This window comes from Diabrotica virgifera, chromosome 5, assembly GCF_917563875.1.
Source record: "Diabrotica virgifera virgifera chromosome 5, PGI_DIABVI_V3a".
NCBI classification, from domain to species: Eukaryota; Metazoa; Arthropoda; class Insecta; order Coleoptera; family Chrysomelidae; genus Diabrotica; species Diabrotica virgifera.
The window spans coordinates 261,974,509-261,997,273 of record NC_065447.1 but is presented as its reverse complement, the minus strand read 5'-3'; the positions used below and the strand labels follow the sequence as shown (position 1 = coordinate 261,997,273).

At 32.3% G+C, this 22,765-nt stretch overlaps 1 protein-coding gene across 1 annotated transcript; it reads left to right on the top strand.

Annotated features, from left to right (window-relative positions):
• The first annotated feature begins 5,174 nt into the window (after nt 1-5,174).
• On the top strand, nt 5,175-22,765 carry LOC114329769 (uncharacterized). Its single transcript, XM_050652214.1, has 6 exons — nt 5,175-5,191; nt 9,139-9,517; nt 12,945-13,321; nt 17,842-17,857; nt 20,104-20,256; nt 22,507-22,765. Exons 1-6 carry the CDS (start codon nt 5,175-5,177, stop codon nt 22,561-22,563), a joined length of 999 nt encoding a protein of 332 aa, XP_050508171.1. The 3' UTR covers nt 22,564-22,765.

Below are 22,765 nucleotides of genomic sequence, written 5' to 3'. Positions count from 1 at the left end.
AACCTTTTTCTGATTTTAGCACATACTCTTCACAATCCAATAGGTTCCCATAACGCTCGAGTAACTGCAAATTTAGTATACTTTCCTCCCCTACTATGAGGATTTATTGATGAAAAACATGGATAGTTGTTAATGCACATAACTTTTTTATTATCTCACATAAGTAAATGAGTCGAAAAGGAAAATGTTCAGCAAGCCTAAGTCTACAATTGAGTATTAATTCTAATATTTTACATATGCTAGAATATTCCACAGGGTGTTCCAAATTTTAAGAAAAAAACACAGTATGATTGGTACACCCGGTATAAAATGGTGTTTACCTGTCTAGCAACAATATTATTACAACGATATTCTTAAATAATAAGGCTATAACATACTAAAAGAATCACTCAAATCGGACCACTGGTTTATGAAATACGAGACATGAAACATGTCCCATTTTTAACGTGTTCGGCTAATTTTGCCGGTGTGTGTATTTCCTGCGTAGGATCTGGCGGCCATTTTTATTTATAAACAATTTAGTGTCAAAAAATGGCATTTTCCCTTTTTTTTTCAAATCAATGGAAAACAGTGAAACTTATGGTTTTTTTAGTACATATATCTTTGAGATTATGGAAAAAGCTTTAAAATGACGTACATATTACAAAGTTTGATATATAGTATTTTTACTACAAAAGCGATATTACGTAGGTCAAAATTTTTGACGTAAGAGAACTGTCAAAACATTAGAATGTGACTTTTTATTATTGCCATGTTTATTATAAATCCATTCTGTAAAAATTGCAAGGTGAAAAGCTTTGGTTCCTGGACTAAAGTACCAAAGTGATCTTTGGTACTTAAAAATATCAAAATAAATTAATACTGAAAGAAAGTCATCAACAAACTAAAAGTTAGTTTCTTCTTCGTGCAGTTCCTTCTCCTATCGGAAGTTGACTATCATCACAGCTATCCGTACCTTATTGGCAGTTGCTCTGAAAATATCTACTGGGCTGCAACTATACATTCTCTTAGGTTTCTCAGCCACGAACTTCTTCGTCTTCCTATGGACCTTTTATCCTTAACTTCACCTTGCATTATGAGCCTTAATATACCTATCATATTTCGCGCCTCTGGTAATGTGGCCTGAATATTCCAGCTTCCTTGTTTTGATGATATTTATGACTTCGTAATCCTTCTATAGCATCACATCTCAAATGCTTCCAATTTCTTTATATTATCCACTTTTAGTGTCCAGCTTTCCATTCCATACAATAAAGTCAAGAGCAGGTACCATCTTAAGGCTCTTATTCTCAGCTCGAGAAGAAGGTCTCGAAAACAAACATATTTTTATTTTTATAAATGCTTGCAGTTTCAATCCGTGTCCTGATTTATCTACCTTGGTCATTGTTTTCAGTTACCCAGGTTGATAATTATTGTTATATTATATCAACTTGACTTATTTATAGTCAAGATAATTTTACCTTGTATATAATATGACATGTACCAATACAAAATTGATTTAAAACTAAAACATGTGGGTCGAACACAATAAACGAAACATGATTAAAGATTATTAACAACAATTGTAATAACATGATGTATGTCCACATAGCTTATCTTTTGATGCATTATGTATGGAACCAATAAAGCTCAATTAGATATAAATGTATTATTTAGAAGTGTCGACGTATATTATATATTTAGGATAACTATATATGAATTAAGAGCATTGTCAAAGGCGGCGAGACATTAAATTTAATATATGGGGGCAGGGCCGCCGAAAGGATTTGAGCGGGCCCCGGCAAAAAGTGAAGAGCGAAAAAAATTGTTTAATTTTTATGGAAATAAAATTATCAATATTAAATAAATAATAAGAAATACTTCAAATATAGCTTTTATTAAATTTTGATTATATTTTTAATTATAGTGAAAACATTTACAATACCGGAGCTTTTCGAGTTTTTTGATTGGCAACGATGTCTAGAATTTTCGAAAAATCGCATGATTTTAGCAAATCATTCTCAATACACAAAGTTGCTAGGCCAGTTAACTGATCCTGTTTCATTTTACATCTCATAGCATTTACATCTCATAGCATAGCAACGTCTATAGACGTTGTGTCACATTACATCAATGGAAATTAGACGTCTATAGACGTTCTGTCCGTCAACATGTTAAGTGAGTTTTGGCCGCATTTACTATTTTCCTACACTCTTGCCCGTCTTGTGCAGCAATTTCCCATTGTTGCATCCCCCATCTTACGTAGAGTACTTATGACTGCATTCTTCCATCTTTTCCTTTGGCGACAAACTGACTTTTTGTCATAAGGCTTTTCCAGAATATTGTATTTACACTAATTTTTCATCATTCGATTTCAGTACATATCCTGACCATCTTATACGATTTCACTTGATGTATGGTAATATTTTCGTCTCCATAGAGTGCTTGGAGTCCTGGTTATGTCTTCATCTCCACTCTCCTATTATCTTGACCCTTCAAGGCTCAAAAGATCGTTCAGAGGATCTTCCTGTACTAAGACTAATAATGTTGCTGTTTCATGGTGGTTCAATCCCAGGCAACCAAATAACGTTTACAAGACGTTTAAAGACGTCATAATTATCACCAAACCACGTCAGTTTATCACGTTTTTTCGACGTCGAAAATCATGTAAATCTGTCCCACCATAATTGACATAATTTTTATCACGTTATAAATACGTGATTTCAAAAACGTAGTTTTTATGTCGTTTTTTATATTATTTTTCATTTTATGGTTTTAAAAATACACAATAATTATTCGTATGGGCATTGTTGGTATTGCAATTTTGCATTTAACCGTTTTAAATTAAGCCAACATGCTAAAAGTAAAACCCAATGGACGACTCTCTAAAATATATAGAATTACAATACCCTCAATGCAACATACCTATATAGAATTTTCACTTTTTATATATACTTCCTGTGTCAAAATTGAAACAACATAGGTATAAACTAATATATAATTTATTAACAAATTAATTTAATTAAACTCGCTAACACATAATTAGTCCATTAGCAGGAAATAAACACAAAAACAAATAAAACTATGACCTCAAACAGTTTTCAAGAAGTATTATTACATTAAACTAACTCACTTGAGAAAAACGAATGAAAATCTCTTAATTGACACGTTTGTTCAACTAAATATCTAAATGAAAAGTCTTATTTTACCACAAAAAAACAATAAATGAAAAACTTCTTATGGAAATTGTTTGGAGTCATAGGCATTACTAAGTCTTTAAGCTCCTCCCAATTTTGTGACGTCAGACTTAGGCTGTCTGAAATGAAAACGTGTTTTTAGACGTATTTTAACGTCATTAATCTTACGTATTTAAAATCACCTACAAACGATACAACATAATCTTGTTTATACAACGTAATCTTCAAACACGTGTATATATATTCAAACAAAGACTGACGTTTCCTCGACGTTCTTGACGTCACTTGGTTGCCTGGGATTCATTATTATGGGGCGAATAATTACAGTTTTATATACCTTTTTTCACGATTGATCATTTTTGACTGTTTACCGTGACAGATTTTACGTCAGTAGGTGACATTTACTAGCAACTCGACGGTAAGTAATCCAACTCGACGGTAAGTACTCCAACTCGACGGTAAGTAATTCACTTACCGTCGAGTTAAAAAATCTCTTAATTTTAATTTATTTTTTGAAAGAATAAATAAAACTAACGAATTATTTATTAATATTGAAACTTATGGTACAATTTGTTAAATTATTTAATGAAATCCCACTTGTTTGGGCTGTGGTCCAAATCTCAGAAACTCCTGCAGAATCGCATACATTAGTAGTATCCAACATTTTTTCTCTTCAAATACGCGATCAAAGTTGAAAACTTGGAAATATCAATGCCATCATAAAGAAAAACGGTGGATTTAATCATTGCATATTCTGCCCAGAGGCTTCCAGGAGCTTTCAACTGCATATGTCTTTGAACGAAATATGCCAATAGAGTCTTTTCTTCGATTCTTAAATTCTTGCCTTCGCACCATTTTTTAAAACTTTGGTAGGTATTTTGATAAGGGATTTTGGATTTTTCGGGAATAATTGCGGAACACCCTTTTTCCCAAGCCCGTTCAATTTCTTCAAATTCACTTTCGCTCATATTTTAATTTATAATAATCAAAATTGTACTTAAAATTATTGACAACTAAATAAAAACTCAATTCTCCATTGTTGTTATGCACCCTATTTACTACCTAACAACCAAAGTATCTATCTTGATAAAATGAATAAAACTAGTCAATATGACGAAAATGTTTAATTTTATAATTTATAATGGTATCAATCGTGCAAAAAACGTTATAAGCATGTCGAATGTTAAGGGTAACCGATCTCAGACAATAATTGGAGTCGTCGCTCCGCTCCTCCTCCAAACAATTGTCTTCGATCGGTATAAAAACCTTACCGTTCTCCATACTTAATATACTATTATTTTAGCTTTTGAGAGCAATTTTGATTTAAATAGTGTCGCCAGGGAGTAATACGGTCTATTTCCTGACATCATTCTAGCTACTAAATCTTTTTCATAGCTGCGTTCGGCTGGTATCACTGCAAGGAGTTTTCGAGAAGATTCTTGACGGCAGGATGTGGATAGGTAGATGGAGCTGACGACGTTTTATTATTATTACGAGAAGAAGTGTCAATGTTAAAGGTAACCTTTTATTGAGACAATTCCAGTATTTTTCGATGTCTTGGGCTTCTTGGATCATTTCTGGTTTATAGACATAGTTAGTATAAACGTAGAATTTTACGAAGATTACATGAATCCTATCTATAGTACATTTTAATCTAAAAATGTTTATATAATTTCTTTATTTTAATTTTTGGGTCACCTTTTATCAATTTTTCATCTTAAGCCTGTATTATAATCGGCAGAATAAAATATAGATTTTATAGCATAATACAAACTATCTTGAACAAAAACCCTCCTTGTCTACGTGCTTGTGGTAATGATTTTAAAATTAAACGACGAAACAAACTGAAATCTTAAAATACATGAATAAAATATCTATATACTAAGGAAATAGGTAGGTAAAAGAGTAAAAGCATTTTCCAATCTCAGATCAAGAGGTTTAGGAATCAGTCTTATTCTTACAGTTATATTTGCTGTAAAGTTAATTGCGTTATTCGAAATGCAGAAAAAGAGAAGGTAAATATAAAAATATCTGGAACGATTCTGGGAGCATCTAATACAAGAATCTTTTTACATTTTTCACTATATTAACGTTTTGCTTTAGAAGATCCTTAAAATTTACTTTTCAATCTCAGACCATGTCAAAAAGATCTATTTTTCTATGAAAACTGACTATAATATAAATGTATCAACTCTCCTCCACTAAATGACTGTTGGTCTTTCTCTTTTATCTCTTCTTATTTTCTACAATGGTCATATATCCATATTAGGCCATTCTGATTCCTATTTTGAAGGTATCCCTATGTTCATCAATGATCTTTTCCTAAATTTTATTAATAATTACCATATAGACTTCGCATGATGTCTTAATTCTTCTTCTCTCTCTAATCATTTTTTATTACATTGTTATCCATTGCAGATTTCTGATTGCTTCATGTTTCATTATCCTTGTTTTGTACTCTCAGCATACATCTAGGTACAACAGATCCAAATTCTTATCATTTAACTTCCACCACTTTACTCATCTCTATATCTACTATCACTAGTTAGTCCAGAAAGCCACTGTGCATTCGCTAGGAAAAATATTCCGATTCGGATTTTTTGCACAATCTTACTCAAACAGGACCCCTTTTAACAAATTTGCATGTTGACAGGACCAAAGTGGGTCAAAAATTTCGTAAACGTTTTTTTTTTGTTTTTTTCCTAAAATTATTTTTTTTTGCATGAAACAAAGTTTTTTTAGGTTTTTTGGATCATTCCAAACAGAAAAGGTCTTTAGTGACTTTCCTCTAAAGTTGACAGTTTTTGACATATAAGCGATTAAAAATTGAAAAATTGCGAAATCGACCATTTTTGTGACTAAACTATGTGACTTTTGTGACAAAACTATGTGAAAAACTGAAAATTTGAATGTTGTCAAGGTAGGTAGATATTCTTTAAACATCGACTGTTACATGATATTTTCCACTGTTACATGTGTATACAGTACGGTGCAAATGAAAGTAATAAATTCGTTATTTCGTAAACCGGCGACTTTAAGGAAAAATCCCGAAATGGGTCGATTTTTATTTTTAAGTTATGATATTGTGGCATATATGGTATACTAGTGACGTCATCCATCTGGGCGTGATGACGTAATCGATTATTTTTTTAAATGAGAATAGGAGTCGTGTGCTAGCTCATTTGAAAGGTTCTTCAATTCTCTATTCAGTAATATAAACATTTACATAATTATTTATGGGTCATTCCATTTCAAATCACTCAATTTGGGAGCAAAAAAAATTTTGGACCTCCGATTTGTTTGAAAATTGGTATATAGCTTCTGCGGGACGTAAAAATAAGATATTTAAGGTCAAAAAATCTTTTTCTTCTTTTTTTCTCAAAATGTTATTTTATGCGATTTTACAGTGATTTGGTGTTTATTTATACAAATTTGCATTTTCTATCGTAAAGTATCAATGGAAAACATAATATTTTAATAGAAGGGACTCAAAAATGTCATTATATGGCATTGCAACAAGTTACTTTGATTCAAAACAAGCTTTTGATCAAATTTTATAGTGTAGAAAACGTTAAAATACCGTTTTTTAAATTTTTCTCCATTCCCAAAATACATCATAATCGATTTGGCTGAAAATTTGCCTCCAGATATACAAAACATAGGACTTCAAGTGGTGAGAAGGATTTGAATTATATTACAATACCAAAAAAGTTACATGCAATATTATAGTCAAAAATATAGGCGTCTACTTTAAGTACAATTAACTCGAAAATATCGACCTCACGACAAAAATTGTTAAAAATAAATTGTAATAATTGTAAATACGATTTATTTGGAACAATTTCAGTTCCTACAATTTTTGTCGAAAAGTTAAAAATGGCGGAGATATTGAGCAAAACAGGTTCTCCTTTAAAATCAAGATGGCAGCTAACGTAACGGAGGAATCATTCGTGATTTTAAATTTAGGCTACTATTGACTCCCCTAAAGATCAGAAAAATAAAATTTTGGGCAGCTCGGCATTCAAGGTCAAATGCTATCCCGATTGGACTTATATATACTTTTGAGTCTGATATTACTGCATGTAACTTTTTTGGTATTGTAATATAATTCAAATCCTTCTAACCACTTAAAGTCCTATCTATTGGCTATCTCTGGGCAAATTTTCAGCCAAATCGATGATGATGTATTTTGGGAATGGAGGAAAATGTAAAAAACGGTATTTTAACGTTTTTTACACTATAAAATTTGATCAAAAACTTGTTTTGATTCAAAATAACTTATTATAATGCCATATAATGATATTTGTGAGTCTTTTCTATTAAAATATTATTTTTTTCATTGATACTTTACGACAGAAAATGCAAATTTGTTTAAATAAACACCAAATCACTGTAAAATCGCATAAAATAACATTTTAAGAAAAAAAGAAGAAGAAGATTTTTTGACCTTAAATATCTTATTTTTACGTCCCGCAGAAGCTATATACCAATTTTCAGACAAATCGGAGATACAAAATTTTTTGCCTGAGTGATTTAACATGGAATGTACCTTATACAGATTGTCAAAAAAATTTTTTCATTAAATTATTTGAAAAAAAAATGTATGTAATTTATTTAATTCAAAATACATTTTACTGTTACCCGAAAACTAAAAAATGTTTATTTTACAAATAAACATTGCTTTTCGATTAAATTCAATGTTCAAGCCAGCTTCCGCCAGCCACCTGCCTCTTGGAAGTTTGAACATTTAATTTACGCGAAAAGCAATGTTTATTTGTGAAATAAACTTTGTTTTCTGATTTGTGAAAGCAGTAAAATGTATTTTGAATTAAATAAATTACATACATTCTTCTTTTTTTGTCAAATAATTTAATTTAATAAAAATTTTTTGGACACCCTGTATAAATAATTATGTAAATGTTTATATTACTGAATAGAGAATTGAAGGACCTTTGAAATGAGCTAGCACGCGACCCCTATTCCTATTTAAAAAAATCATCGATTACGTCATCACGCCGAGATGGATGACGTCACTACTATACCATATATGCCACAATATCATAACTTAAAAATAAAAATCGACCTGTTTCGGGATTTTTCCTTAAATTCGCCAGTTTACGAAATAACAAATTTATTCCTTTCATTTTGCACCATACTGTATACGTGTATACACACGCAACGGTGGAAAATAGTGTCGCGCACGCTTGATTAGCAATTAAAAAACAAAGGAGTTATGAATATTGTATTACAAAAAACTCTTCGGGATTTCATCAATCGCTGTTTAAGGAATATCTACCTACCTTGGCAACATACAAATTTTCTGTTTTTCACACAGTTTTTGAGGGTTAAAAATGGCCGATTTCGCAATTTTTCAATTTTTAATAGATTATATGTCAAAAACTATCAATAGAGAAAAGTCACTAAAGACCTTTTCTGTTTGGAATGATCCAAAAAATCTAAAAAAAACTATGTTTCATGCAAAAAAATAATTTTAGGAAAAAAACAAAAAAAAAAAAACGTTTAAAATATTTTTGAACCACTTTTCGTGCTGGCAACATGCAAATTTGTTAAAAGGGGTCCTTTTTGAGTATGATTGTGCAAAAAATCCGAATCGGATTATTTTTCCTAGCGGATGCGCAGTGGCTTTCTGGACTAAGTCGATTTTGACTAGCTACTATCACCCTTTATCCCTTTACAGTTAGTACCTAACCTCTTTTAGCTCACTTCTTCTACACAGGACAAAATCTATTTGACTTTCCCTTCCCCTGAAAAGTCAATCACACTATTTCCTTTATCATTTCTTATACCTATCCCAAAACCTTCATGAACGCTTTCTATCTTGCTCTACCACTATGTTCATTCAAATCATCTCCAATAAAACAAGCATCTCGCAGTCAAGGGGACTCCACAAGAGCATACTTACCATAAAAATTAATGCGTTTACCTGTATTATATGTTTCAGAACAAAAGAGCTCTGCAAAGTACGTAGTACCTTGCGTAATTACTTGACGGTCCACACGAAATTGTTCAATATTATTGGACTATGGACAAACGAGAAATTGATTGCAGGATCCCTAATATTTACTGTCCTGTACAGTATACTGGCGTTATCGTTTTTCATTATCGCTCCTCAATTCTGCCACGTTATTTACATGTACAAGGCAAGGAATAACGTCATGGACTTTGCTGATGAATTTTATGTCTCGATGTCTTCACTGATGGTGATATTTAAAGACTATACGATGATAGTATACAGAAAGAAAGTGAGGCAACTAATTGACAGTATGGATTATGACATATTTCAACCTTTGAATTCAAAACAGCAGAAAAGCAGTAGTGCAGTAAGATATTTTTGTATTTTAGGCTTAGTCAATAGGCTAGTAAAACAAATATGAAGAAATACAATATAATCTGTGTTTCTAGACCGCCCCGAATATCAATCTTTGGATATAAGCCTCCTCTTCCTTCTTCAGTGCCTCTGTATCCGTATGCTTCTATGTTGTCTTCTTCAGCACCATGACCAATTTTGGCGTTAAACTCAATCATGGTCATTGTTATCTCGCCTCTTTTTGTCAGTAGCATTATTTTGTCTATGTTGTTATAAAAATTTTTCGGTTTGATAATAGCGAATAACTGTATAATCAAATAATGAAAAAATCCGTTAAAATGAATTCATAAACTGCCTCATAAGAATTTCGTGGAAGCGATAATGAAACAAAATTCGCACTAATTGTAAACACGTGCATTTTATTCTTCTTAGCAGTTTAGCATTTACGACAGTTTACAGATTATAATTGAAGGACTGTTGAATAAATTACAACACAAACTAACGAACGTGACACATTCGACATTTAGCGTTGTACAAATATACCTTTAGATATATTTATACAAAACAAAATATAATAAATGAAAACGCTGGACGGAAGGGCCGCCCGAGAACTTTATCGTACCGATCTATTATCGTTATGGTACTAGATACTGGCATTCTATAAAAATAACAAAGTTACTCGTTATTTTGATATTTTAGAAACACCTTCTGTACTTGAAAGTATTTTATGGTTCTACGCATCATTAATTCCTGCATTTGAGAAAATGTTCGATGCCATATTTCAGGGACACACTATAGATGTATAGATTATTGCATAAATCAATAGAATATTATAGTCATACTTTCATTTCAAATTAGTTCATTTTTCTGAGAAATTAATAGTTTAAAATATTTGCATTTCATTCTATTTCGATTACGCCAGTCAATGCACGAGACTAATAACAAGATATTATCTCCGAATTCTATCCTACTGCATGGATTTTAATGAAATTTTGGGAGTAGCCCAATCTCCTAATTCAAAGTATATCCTATATACTATGGCGCTTTTATCATGGGGGAGGTTTAAAATTTAAAAATTCATTCTATAATTTGATCACATTTTTTACAAAAACCATTTATTTTAAACCCGTTCAAATTTTTGAAAGTAGAAATAACACTATATTAAAAGGTATTGCAAAAGAAAAACAATGCACTTAAATTATGGTGGATGGGGAGTTAAATGTATATACTTTTCATTTTTCCTTAAAGTACATTAGTCATATATTTTTTTTGCACCATATCTCGCTTAGTTTGTATGTAACCGACATTTAACGGTGTTCGTTTTAAAGGCCTTTGCAAACACTACAAAAGGTGTTGGTAGCATTATACACCCAAAACCTGCCGTTCCTCTGTTATTTCAAGTTGAATACATCAATTTGAGCATGCACCAAAAAACAAACTATTTTCACCTACCATATCTCTTTTTGTATAATAAATAGAATATTTACGAAGGAACGAATCTCTTTATTATTTATAATCTAAAAAATGTTTTATATAGTGTTTTTAGTTCGATGCATAGTTTTTAAGGTATTCACAAAAAATCCGTCCGAACAGGCGTCATTTTTCAATGAAAATGGCCAGTTTTCAACTAGGCATAACTCAAAAAGTATTGAGTTCTCAAAAAAAAGTATAGACCAGTTTCTGCTTAGAAATAGGTTATTTAGCCACTTCCGTGCTTATTTTGACCAACAAATTTTCCACCCCCTTGAAAAAGTGGGAACCGCCCCAAGATAAAAGCGCCATAGTATATAGGGTAGATTTTGTTTCTTGAGCTATTCCCTACTTACTGTGAAAATATCAAGTACATCAATGTAGTGGGATGAAATTCGGAGCCAAATACCGTCATTGACTGCCCTACAATAATGCTCTGCTATGATCGCGTGAGAGAGGACACGCATAAGATTATAGCAAAATTTCTATTTACCGTAACTTTTCGAGTTTTTGAGCTACAGTAATGAATTTTATGTCATTGGAAAAGTAATTTTGCATTCTTTCAAAATATGTAAAAATATATAGGGCATTTTTAAAAAAATTAAGATTTTTTATTCATTTCCTGTTCAACCGGAAGCCATATTTTTGATGAAATTTATTGTGATAATAGATAATAAAGTACCATATATTTCTGCAAAATTTCAAATTTTAGTTTTTATTAAGAAGGAAGTTACGGGCACTCGAATATTTTTTTATAAAAAATTCATAACTCCCCTCCTATGGGGAGTTAACAAATCTGACTAATGTCATTCAATTTACTGATAGGATATCAAAAATATATAAAAAAAAAAATAAAAAAATTCCTTTGAGCCATTTTTGAGAAAATCTAGTTCAAATTTATGTCAAATTTTGACCCCTTAAATATAGGCAACCCGTAACTTTTCTGAAAAACGATAACATCCTTATTATAGCCCCATCTTTAGGCTATATAACGACTTTTTCAAATTAAAGTTATCTTAAACACGTTTTTAGATTGGTAGGGAAATGTGTCGAGTGGGCGGTCGGCCATGTTGGCCGCCATTTTGAATTTGGAAATGTCAAATTCCGTATTTTTATTAACCTATCGATGAGCTTACTTTGAGTTGAATTTCATTCATTTCGGTAAAAATTTGCAAAAATGGGCCCTAAATAACCCCCCTATTTCGGCCCCCCTTTGAGAGGTTTTTTTAAAAGCTTAGTTTCTCGACAAAATTCTCTTAAATTTACTCGTACCGAAAGTACGTACGTACGTACATACTTCCGACATGTTTTTTTTATTTGCTTTTTAGACTCAGGGGGACTCAAAACGTCGAAAAAAAGTGAAATCTAAAAAATTTTTTTTTTGCACAATCCTATAACTTTATCTATTATACTATACTACGTATATAGTACGATAAAGTAAAAAATGTTCATATTCGATGGTTTAAACAGCATATTTCCCGCGCTCCTAATCAAGCTACAATAACGAGAATTTGCCACAAGATGTATCACGTATAATGCGAGGGCAAGGTATCGAATCTTAAAAACCCGATTTTTCACATTCGATAGTTGGAAATGGTAGGGACGATATTATGTGGACTCTCTGTCCACTTCTTTGGATCTCAATGGCAGGTGACGGAGGGATTCTTCCCATTTATGAGGTGCCTAGAACTAAGGGCCATTATCTTGTTTTCGTCTGCCATTTCAATTTGTGGGAAATATACTGGGGTGGTTTCCCATTGCTTTTCCTAAAACTGTCATAACTTCGATTTTACCTCCTTCTACAGTACTTCTTTACTCTGGCCATTTCCGTCTAAGTATCCTGAATACCGCTTTTCTGACTGTATGTGGTTGTATGGGCAGCTGAAGTGTCAAGAACAAAGAGAATAATAAAGTAAAATAATTGTTAAATATTCAGTTGATGTGTATCAAAAATGTAATTTATTTTTAAGGTTATGAATATGTGGCAGAAAATGTTTTGGATCATATCAGTGATGCAGATATCTTTCGGCCTGTGCGTTTTGATCACTCCTGCACTCGACAGGTTGAGAACTGGCGCCAAATACTTGCCATTGGTAGACTGCTATCCGTTCTATATATACGCTTCACCAGTATACGAAATGATGTATATTTACCAATCCTGTCTGTTATTCTATCTCATATTTCACAGCTTCCTCTTCGATACGTTCATTGCAGGATTATTGGCATTTTGTGTAGCAGAATGCGATTTACTGCATGATAATTTACAGAATCTAAAGCAACAAATGACCCATGTTGAGTATGGAAAGAGACTCATCAAGTGTATAAAACATCATGAAGAATTGCGCAAGTAAGTAATTTGGTATATATTTAACCAATTATTATGTTAGGTAAAAAACATCATCTTGAGCTTTGCAGCCTTTATACTGAACCTAGCCTGTTCTCTTGTACGGAATGGAAGCACATACGTTAAAGGCCAGCTCCATTAATAAACTTTAAGTCTTTGAAATGTGGTGGCTACGTGGAATCCTTAGAATATCATGAACGGACAGAGCCAGAAATGAGGAAGTATTAAGAAGAGCTCTGTACCAAGATAGGGAACTTTTTGATTATGCATAAAAGTACGAAGACCGCATACTTAGGGCACATATTACGAAAGGAAACACTACACTTTTTAGCAAGTGTTACTCGAAGGAATGATAGAGGGTAAGTGAGAAGGCTAAGAGAGGGTAACGAGATCGGAGAACGGATCCGTCGAAACACATAAAATTTATAACCAACGACCGGATGGAGTGACAAGAGGCAGGCTCAGATCACGATTTAAGCACCAGGTGGAAGAAAATTACGAGTGTTAAGAGTATAAAATTGGAAAACCCAGGCCAAGAATAGAATGAAATGGAAGCTTATTCTAGAACTGTTCAAGACCAATTGGTTGTAGAGCTAATAATGATGATGAAGAAACATCTAAATAGTACCTAATAGAATCGGTATTATAGAATAATGGGGAAATAAATGGAGATGTTTCTTCTTTTTGTATAGACGTGACACTGTCTGTTTTTTCAATGTGCCTCTAGTAAGTTGTCGTACCATCGTTTTCGTGGTCTTCCCACTGATCGTCTTCCTATTGGGGAACCGTCTCTCGCTGTCCTGACTATCTGATTTTTTGTCATTCGGCTTTTGTGGTCATTCCATTCTACCCTTTTGTTTCTTACCCAGGTATTAATGTTATCCACCTTACATCTCCGTCATATATCTGTACTTCTAGCTCTGTCCCATAGAGTCTTACCATCGATTTTTCGAAGGGTTGTCATCTCCGCTGTTTCGAGCAATCTTTTTGTCCTCTCTGTGTCGGGTCGTGTTTCTGCCGCGTATGTCATTATTGGTCTGATGACTGTTTCGTAAATTCTGCCTTTCATTTCTATTCCGATATCTTTATTTCTCCATATTGTGTCATTCAGGCAACCTGCGGCTCTGTTTGCTCTATTCACTTGATCTTCCACTTCTGTTTCGAGCCTTCCGTAGCTAGATAGTGTGATGCCTAGGTATTTAAACTCAATCACTTGTTCTATTATCTGACCTTCCAGCTCCAATTTACATCTTATTGGATCTGCTGTTATAACCATGCGTTTTGTCTTTTTTGGGGAAATTAACATGTTAAGAAAGGTAAAGTTTTCAATCCTAATAGCGACATTAATAATATTGAAAAATATTAAAAATACTATTAAAAGATTTTTAAATTGAAAACTTATTGGTCCATTTCCCTGGTGACACCTCCAAGGCTTCTACAATATGCAAGCCAAATGGATGCTGCAGTGAAGACAAAAGGGAAGGAATTCTACACTATGCAATTCACAACCCCCGTCTGCAGCTTGGTAAAGTTCCAACGGAAAATGGACCTAGTTACTCTATAGGAGTAATACTAATATAAAAATAAAAATGTATACCATTTTTATGCAGTTGCAATGCGAAGGCAAAACAATCTTATTTTTCACTTAGAATACGGAGCGCAGTCCAGCACTCTGAATCAACGATTTTCGACTCTTATTGTTGATATACTCTCGTTGTTGGTCACTTAGAGTATGGAGCAGCAGGCCTACGTCTCTCCGATGAGACTCCAATAAGAGTCGAAAATCGTTGATTCAGAGTGTTGGACTGCGCTCCGTATTCTAATTGAAAAATAAGATTGTTTTGCCTTCGCATTGCAACTGAATAAAAATGGTATACATTTTTATTTTTAACATGTTAAATTTTCTGGCGGTTATGTTAAATTGGTGCAGCATATACGTTGTAAAATCATCTTCACTTTGAGAGATTAATATTGCACCGTCTGCATAGCAAATTATTTGAAGTTATTTTTCTCCCATTTTATATCCCTTTTTAGTTCTTACTTTTTTTTTATTATTTCGTCCATGATCAGGTTGAACAATAAAGGACTCAAGGTATCCCCCTGTCTTGTTCCATTGCCGGCTTCAATTGGGTAAGTTAGTTCATCTTCCACTTTTACTTTTATTGTGTTGTTCTGGTAGATGTTTTCGATCGTTTTAATTATTCCGATATACCGATATATACCGATATTGACTATATCTCTTGAATATAACAAATGGATAGCGTCCTTTAATTCGTCCTGTAATAGCGTCCTGGCAAATGATTTCTTAAGGTCCACGAAACATAAATATGCCGGCTTGTTGTCTTCTTCAGCCTGTGTTCGTCCACTGCTGGACATAGGCCTCTTCCATTTGCTTCCATCTATTTCTACTCTTGGCAATTCTCATCCACTGCTTGCCAGCGACTTGTTTGATATCATCTGCCCACCTCTTCTGCAGTCTGCCTACTTCTCGCCTGTTCTCTCTTGGTCTCCAGTTTGTTAGTCTCTGTGTTCATTTTTCGAGATTATCTCGGGCAACATGTCCGACCTATTGCCACTCTAGTCTTGCTATACGTTCTGCGACATCAGTAATCGTTGTTCTTTCACGTATGTCGATATTTCGAATTCTGTCTCTCAAACTAATCCCTAGCATGGCCCTCTCCATCGCTCTTTGAGTTGTACTGAGCTGCTCTAAGGTTTTCTTTGTAAAGGCCATGGTTTCCAGTCCATATATGTAGTTACAGGCAAGATACATTTGTCATAAACTCTACGTTTTAGACACATTGGTATATCTTTATTCTTCCGGCTTGTTGTATACGGCTTGTTATATTCCAACGATTTCTCTTGAACTTGCCTCATTACAAATATAGCGTCGCGTCGATGCAAGACCTTCCCGACCTAAAACCTTGTTGTTCTTCTGCTAGTAGTACAATTAAAAATGGAGATGCATACAGTAGAATTAGGGTTGGATGATGAAGTGGAAGGAAGCGAGTGGTGTGTTGTGTCACAGAACAATTCCAATGAGGTTGAAAGTAAATTTTCCATAAAATAGCGATACTACCAGTTATGAAGTACAAAACTGAAAGTAGGGCAGCTAAAAAAAAGGGAACATGGATGCATGTGGCGGAAATGAGAATGCTTAGATGGATAAGTGACAAAAATAATAAATATGCTCAATATGATGAATTGTAGATCTGTTGATTCTTTAGAGGAATAGGAGGGGAAGACCAAAGAAGACTTGAGGGAGACGCATAGGCAAGACCTAGGTTAAAGGGGATAGTTATTGGTGTAGATAGAAACTTGAGACAATGACTGTAAAAAGTAATTATTAGGGAAGGGTAATGTTTTAATTAATGTTTTGTTTATGTAAATTAATAGTGAACTTGCACATTTTTTTATTACATAGTAATGTTCAGTTTTGTTTAAAAATGAGATTTCCAAAATTTCACGCTTTAAAAACTCATAATAACTTAGAAATACAAATTTAACATATTCTGCGATATGGAAATAGTTCAAACGACCCGTGACGTCACATAGTTTTACTATATAGTTATATTTATGGATATATTTAGGTATATTCTTCTTCTTTAGTTTATTGGCCTCCACCTACTTGGGTATATTTGGCCAGCTCATCGTCGCGGAATAAGGGAAAAATATTCTATTCTACATTTATCGTATGTCATTGTAATAATATATACCAGTTTGTTGGGATTGGAGTTTGATACAGTTTTTGAAGGAAAGGGAAGAAAGTTTACTATTAAAAATAAAACCATTTTGTAAAAGTACAAGTTTTCTATGAATAGTTCAAACGATCAAAAACACTTGTGACGTCACATAACTGTATTTTCCACTGACGTTTATAATGCCTCATTTAAAATTATATACAATTTTGTTTACTTTGTTGGTGCAAAATGTAAACATATACCCGGATGACGTCACGACGCGTTTTGGGCTAGCTGCTTTAATTTGAGTTTAGAATCGTCTTAGGGGCCAAACGGAACAAAAAAACAACTTTTTTATCGTTGATACATGTTTTAAATTATGTTCTGTTGTGATTTATAACATTTTTTTCGAATTTAAAATTTTATGCAAGTTTCCTATTATTATAAGATATTGTTTTGTAACATGATTGTTTTATATATCATTTTAGGTTTACTCGAAATATCGAAAATTTGTTCTCGTTGGTTATTTTAGAACAATATTTTTGCACATTGATTTCGTGCTGTACCAATATGTTTAAAATTTCTGTTGTAAGTAGTTTTGCTTTAGCAAACCAAGATTTAGAATCTATCAGCGTCATTAAGTAAAATTTATTTATTGTAGGTGGAACCGATGACTGTTGAATTCTTCAAAGATATCTGCTACCAAAGTTCCTTGCTCCTCCAAATGTACATGTTTTGCTGGTTTGCTACAGTATTAATAGCAAAGGTTGAGACTATATTTTATTATTACTATGGGACTGTTTTAAGTTATTTATTATTTTATTTCATTATTAATTTATATAGGTACAGTAACGCTAAGGTACGTCGGTAAGTTAGTCCAGGAACCAAAGCTTTTCACCTCGCAATTTTTACAGAATGGATCGATTTGCTTGAAAATTTTAGAATAAGTAGTGGATAGCCCATGGATCAAAATCTATATGATGCTGACAGGCGCTTTTACCATGGGGGTGGTTGCCACCCCATCTCGGGGTGGAAATTTTTTATTATATTTTGACCGCAAAAGTTAATAAAAACATTCAATCTAAGCAAAAAATGTTCTATACATTTTTTTGATAAAATTAATAGTTTTTGATTTATTCGCTATCGAAAGTGTTAGTTTTATATCTAAAAAATCAATGGTTTTCGTTGGTATACTCATTTACGATTCACTCAATTTTTGCAGTAGAACAACTTTTATCAAATCAAGTTCTTGGGAATTAAATTACTTACAATTTCATATTTAAACATTTTTTCGTATCTTTGACGCTAATCTTTCTATTCTGAAGAAAATGGCATTTTTGCCAAAAAATAAATTTTGCAATCCAGCTTTCGCAAAAAAGATTCATTTTTTCAAAATGTTACAGGACTGAAAATAAAGCAGATAGAAACTTGAAATTTTTTTTGCATATAGAAGTGTACTGTACCTTTCATTTGCAATTTGCAAAATTAAAATCGATTAACTACCACGGCGTGAGGAATTTTTTTAAATAAACAATAATTATTGGTGCTACACGCAGGACAGCGGATAGTTTGCTCTGATTGGGCGTTCCAATGACCTTTGATAATGATTGATACATTTTAATTTTTATTACATTTCGATATAAATAAATAAATTTGTTTATTGCAAAATAAAAACACATACTCTATCTTTTGAAATAACACTTTTTTTAGCAAAAACTTTCTTTGTTCATATATTTTAACTTATAAAATAAAAGCTTATTATTTTTAAACATATGCAATTGTTTAAACAATATTTCACAAACAATAATAAAATTAGTTTGATTTTTGTGGAATTAAAATATTAAAATACAACAAAATATAGAGTAAGAAAATAATATATTAGATAAAGATTGGAAGAAATTTTGGTGGAAATCAACTTGGGTCTGAATCGAACACCGCTCTCCTGCGCGTAGCACCAAAAATTAATGTTTATTTAACAAATTTACTGCCGCCGTGGTAATTAATCAATTTTAATTTTGCAAATTGCAAATAAAACGTACAGTACACTTCTATAAGCAAAACAAAAATTCAACTTGCTCTCTGCTTTATTTTCAGTCCTGCAACATTTTAAATAAATGAATCTTTTTTGCGAAAGCTGGATTGCAAAATTTATTTTGCAAAATTTGTTAAACCAATTTTAATGAAATTTACAGTGTTGTTTTACTATATCATAAAGTTTTATCTGGGTGAAATATAAAGGTCCCAAGTGTAGCATAAATGGTTGAAAAACGTAAAATGCCAGTACTTGTTTTTGTATGGTTTTTTTCGCAATTATTGCTATTTTGCAAAAAGGGTGACTATTTTTTAAATTTTTAACCAATTCTATATGGTAGGAAACTTAATTACGCAACTTTTATGTCAGTACAACTTTTCTCAGAAATGAATAGTTTTAAAGTTATAATCAAAAAACCAATAAAAAAATCGAATTTTTCCTTCATATTTTGACATTTTGATTCTTTAAACAATGTTCCGGACCATTTTGAGTGGGAGATTAACTCAAATATTATTATCTGAGTCATTTTCAAGCAATTTCTGCAAAAAAATTTGAGTCACCTCTCAACGTCCATCTCAAAACAGATGCGCCCTAGACTAATTAGAAAGAGTACAGAGAAAGTTCTTAAGAATTATTGCTTTTAAATTGAGAATACCTGTACATGAAATTGAATAAATTGTTTTACAATCTTTACTTAAATTGCCTACTCTTGAAGAAAGGCGAATATTGCTAGATGTAGCATTTATATATAAATTAATACGAGGAGGCATTGATGCTAGTGCTCTTTTGGAAAAGGTTTACTTCCGTACTCCCTGTAGAGACACCAGATCCCAAGACTTATTTTATTTAGAATTTCATAATCGAACTTATACTGTAAATAAACCCTTACAGAGAATGTGTAGAAATGCAAACAAATTTAATAGTAATGATTTTTTTTTCCATTTATCACTAAGTACCTACTATTAAGAATGAGATCGAAAATACCTTTTTATGTAATGACATTGTGCTTTAATATTTAAGTTGATTTGTAAAAATGGCAAGTCCGTAAATAAACATTACATATTATCTTTTAGAGTGAACTCTTACCAGTTGCAGCCTACGACAGCTACAGACTCGACGCTTTAAAATCTACTCAAACAAACCTAAAACTGTTCATCGGTAAAACTCAAAATTCTCTAAAAATTAGAACTGCCCTTTTTGCTCTCTCAATGGAACAATATTTACAGGTAAATATAATAGACTAAGAGCCGGCATAGGTGAAATTTGCTAATCATTTTAGGCACGATAAGACCCTTAAACTTAAATAGCAGAACCTAAAAGACAACGTATGAACACTGTGCGTCACTTTTTAGTGGCACATGCGTCGACAGTGGCGCATCAAACTTTCCACATATGGACGGGATAAATAAATTAAAAAGTACTCTCTCTCACTCCCAGATTTCACTTTCTTTTTTCATTTTGTAAATTATATCGTTATATGTGATTAGAAAATAAGACTTAGCGTAATTTTAACCCACCACCCCCTTCCTCCTTCCCCCACCATCAAAAACTTCATTTTCCGTATTTATTTTTTTTTTAGGTAGGACGCAATTAATTTTAAAATTTCAAAAAATTCATAGGCGTAGTTGGTGCTCTTACAAAACATGTCTATTTTTATAGATCCGTATACAGGTTGAGTGTACATAACCTCAAAAAATTTTTCAAATTTTTTTTTTGGAAAAAACAACTTTTTTTTGGAGATTTCTTGAGGTCTATTTTTTATTTTATGTATTTTTCCGTAAGGTTCGCCACCTCCAAAAATCCAAAAAACATTTTTGGGGGATTTTGGGCATTTTCCTAGTTTATAGACTTCAAAATAGATCAAATCAATGTTCTTTTTATAGGTTATATGTAACTTCAAGTAACTGAGTCCTTTATAACATTTAAAAATGGGAGAAACACGTTCAAACCTCCAAAACCCCAAAAAAAAACAGTTTTTTGGATTTTTGAAGATGGCGAACCTTACAGAAAAATCTGAAAAAAATTGAAAACATAGTATTTGATAAAATACACAAAATAGAAAAAAAAATAGATCTATAACCATCTCCAAAAAAAAAAGTTTTACCAAAAAAAAATTTTAAATTTTTTTGAGGTTATGTACAATTAACCTACGGATCTATAAAAAATAGACATGTTTTGTAAAAGCTTCAACTACGCCTATGAATTTTTTGAAATTTTAAAATTGATTTCATCACACCTAAAAAAAATAAAAACGAAAAATAGTTTTTGACAGTGGGGGAAGGGGGAAGGGGTGGTGGGTTAAAATTACGCCAAGTCCTATTTTATAATCACACACAACTTAAATAAATAAAAAAAATTGAATTCTGGGAGTGAGGGGGATACCTTATTTTAATTTATTTATCCCGTCCATAAGTGGAGAGTTTGATGCGCCACTGTCGACGCATGTGCCACTGAAAAGTGACGGCACAGTGTTCATACGTTTTATTTTAGGTTCTACTATTTAAGTTATAGGGTCTTATCGTGCTTAAAATGCTTAGCCACCTATACCGGCTCCTAGTCTATAAGGTAAAATATTTTTAAAATAAAGAAGAAAACTCTGAAATATAAAAGCGTATATATATAAATAAAAAGCTTAAATAAAGAGTACCAGAGCTTAGACCAAACTTTTCATAGAAAAAAGTAGACTGGTAAGACGATTTTATTCCATAAATCCATGTAGGTAAATTGTTAATTTCTATAGTCATAGCTATAACTCTATGTTGCCTAGTATTTGCTTAATACTTTTTAAATTTTTGAGAATTTTACAAAATATCAAAAAATCGATATAATTCTTTGTTCCCCTCTATTCTATTTTGCAAGTAGTTGTCATAGATACGTTTCTTTTAAATTACTTGTTGATTTGATTATCGTAATCATTTCTGCTTATTTTTTCTTGCCAAGGGTACCATAGGCAATTATTCTATCAATATCTCCTTCTTCTTCTTTGTCATAATCCTTAGTGCGCTGCAGGGCGTAAGATGTAGGGTTCCCCCTCTTATCCATTTCTTCCATACACTTCTATTGGTGGCCAGGTTTTTCATGCCTCTCTTTAGTCTTTTCACCTAGGTATATCATGGATTTGGTCCATCCATGTTTTCCTCGCGGTTTTCTTTTTTTCTTTTGTTGCCCATTTTGTCTTCACGTACTTAGGTACCTTCTTTGTTAATGCTATCAATATAATTTATCAATATGTAGCTAGATTAGTTCGATCGTGATGTCACCTTGAGATGTTCCAAATTTGATTAGGTACTTACAGCTTAAAATTTTTAAAATAAAAACAAAAAATAAGTTGTCCAGTTTAAGTATGTAAACTTAAAATTGTACGATTTCGAATTTTTTGTTTAACTTGTGTAAATTCTTGAACAATTCCAATAAATTTCCTCATACATTGTGTTATTATGTTACTATTAATAACTAACTTCTTTTATCTTTTCTAGCTTCTCAGAAATTCGTTTTCCTATTATGCAGTCTTAACAACACTGAATGAAAAATGAAGAACCCTTTCCAACTATGATTAAAATACATTTTAAGTGCTAATTAGGGTATCTAGATGTTTCTTAGATTAGTACGGAGGGCTTATTGTAATATTAACACTTGAAAAATGAATAGATCTTTATCTATCACTGTAACTTCACATGTACGTACCTATACTGAACTATAACCAATGTAATCACCAAAATACACTTTCAAAATTAA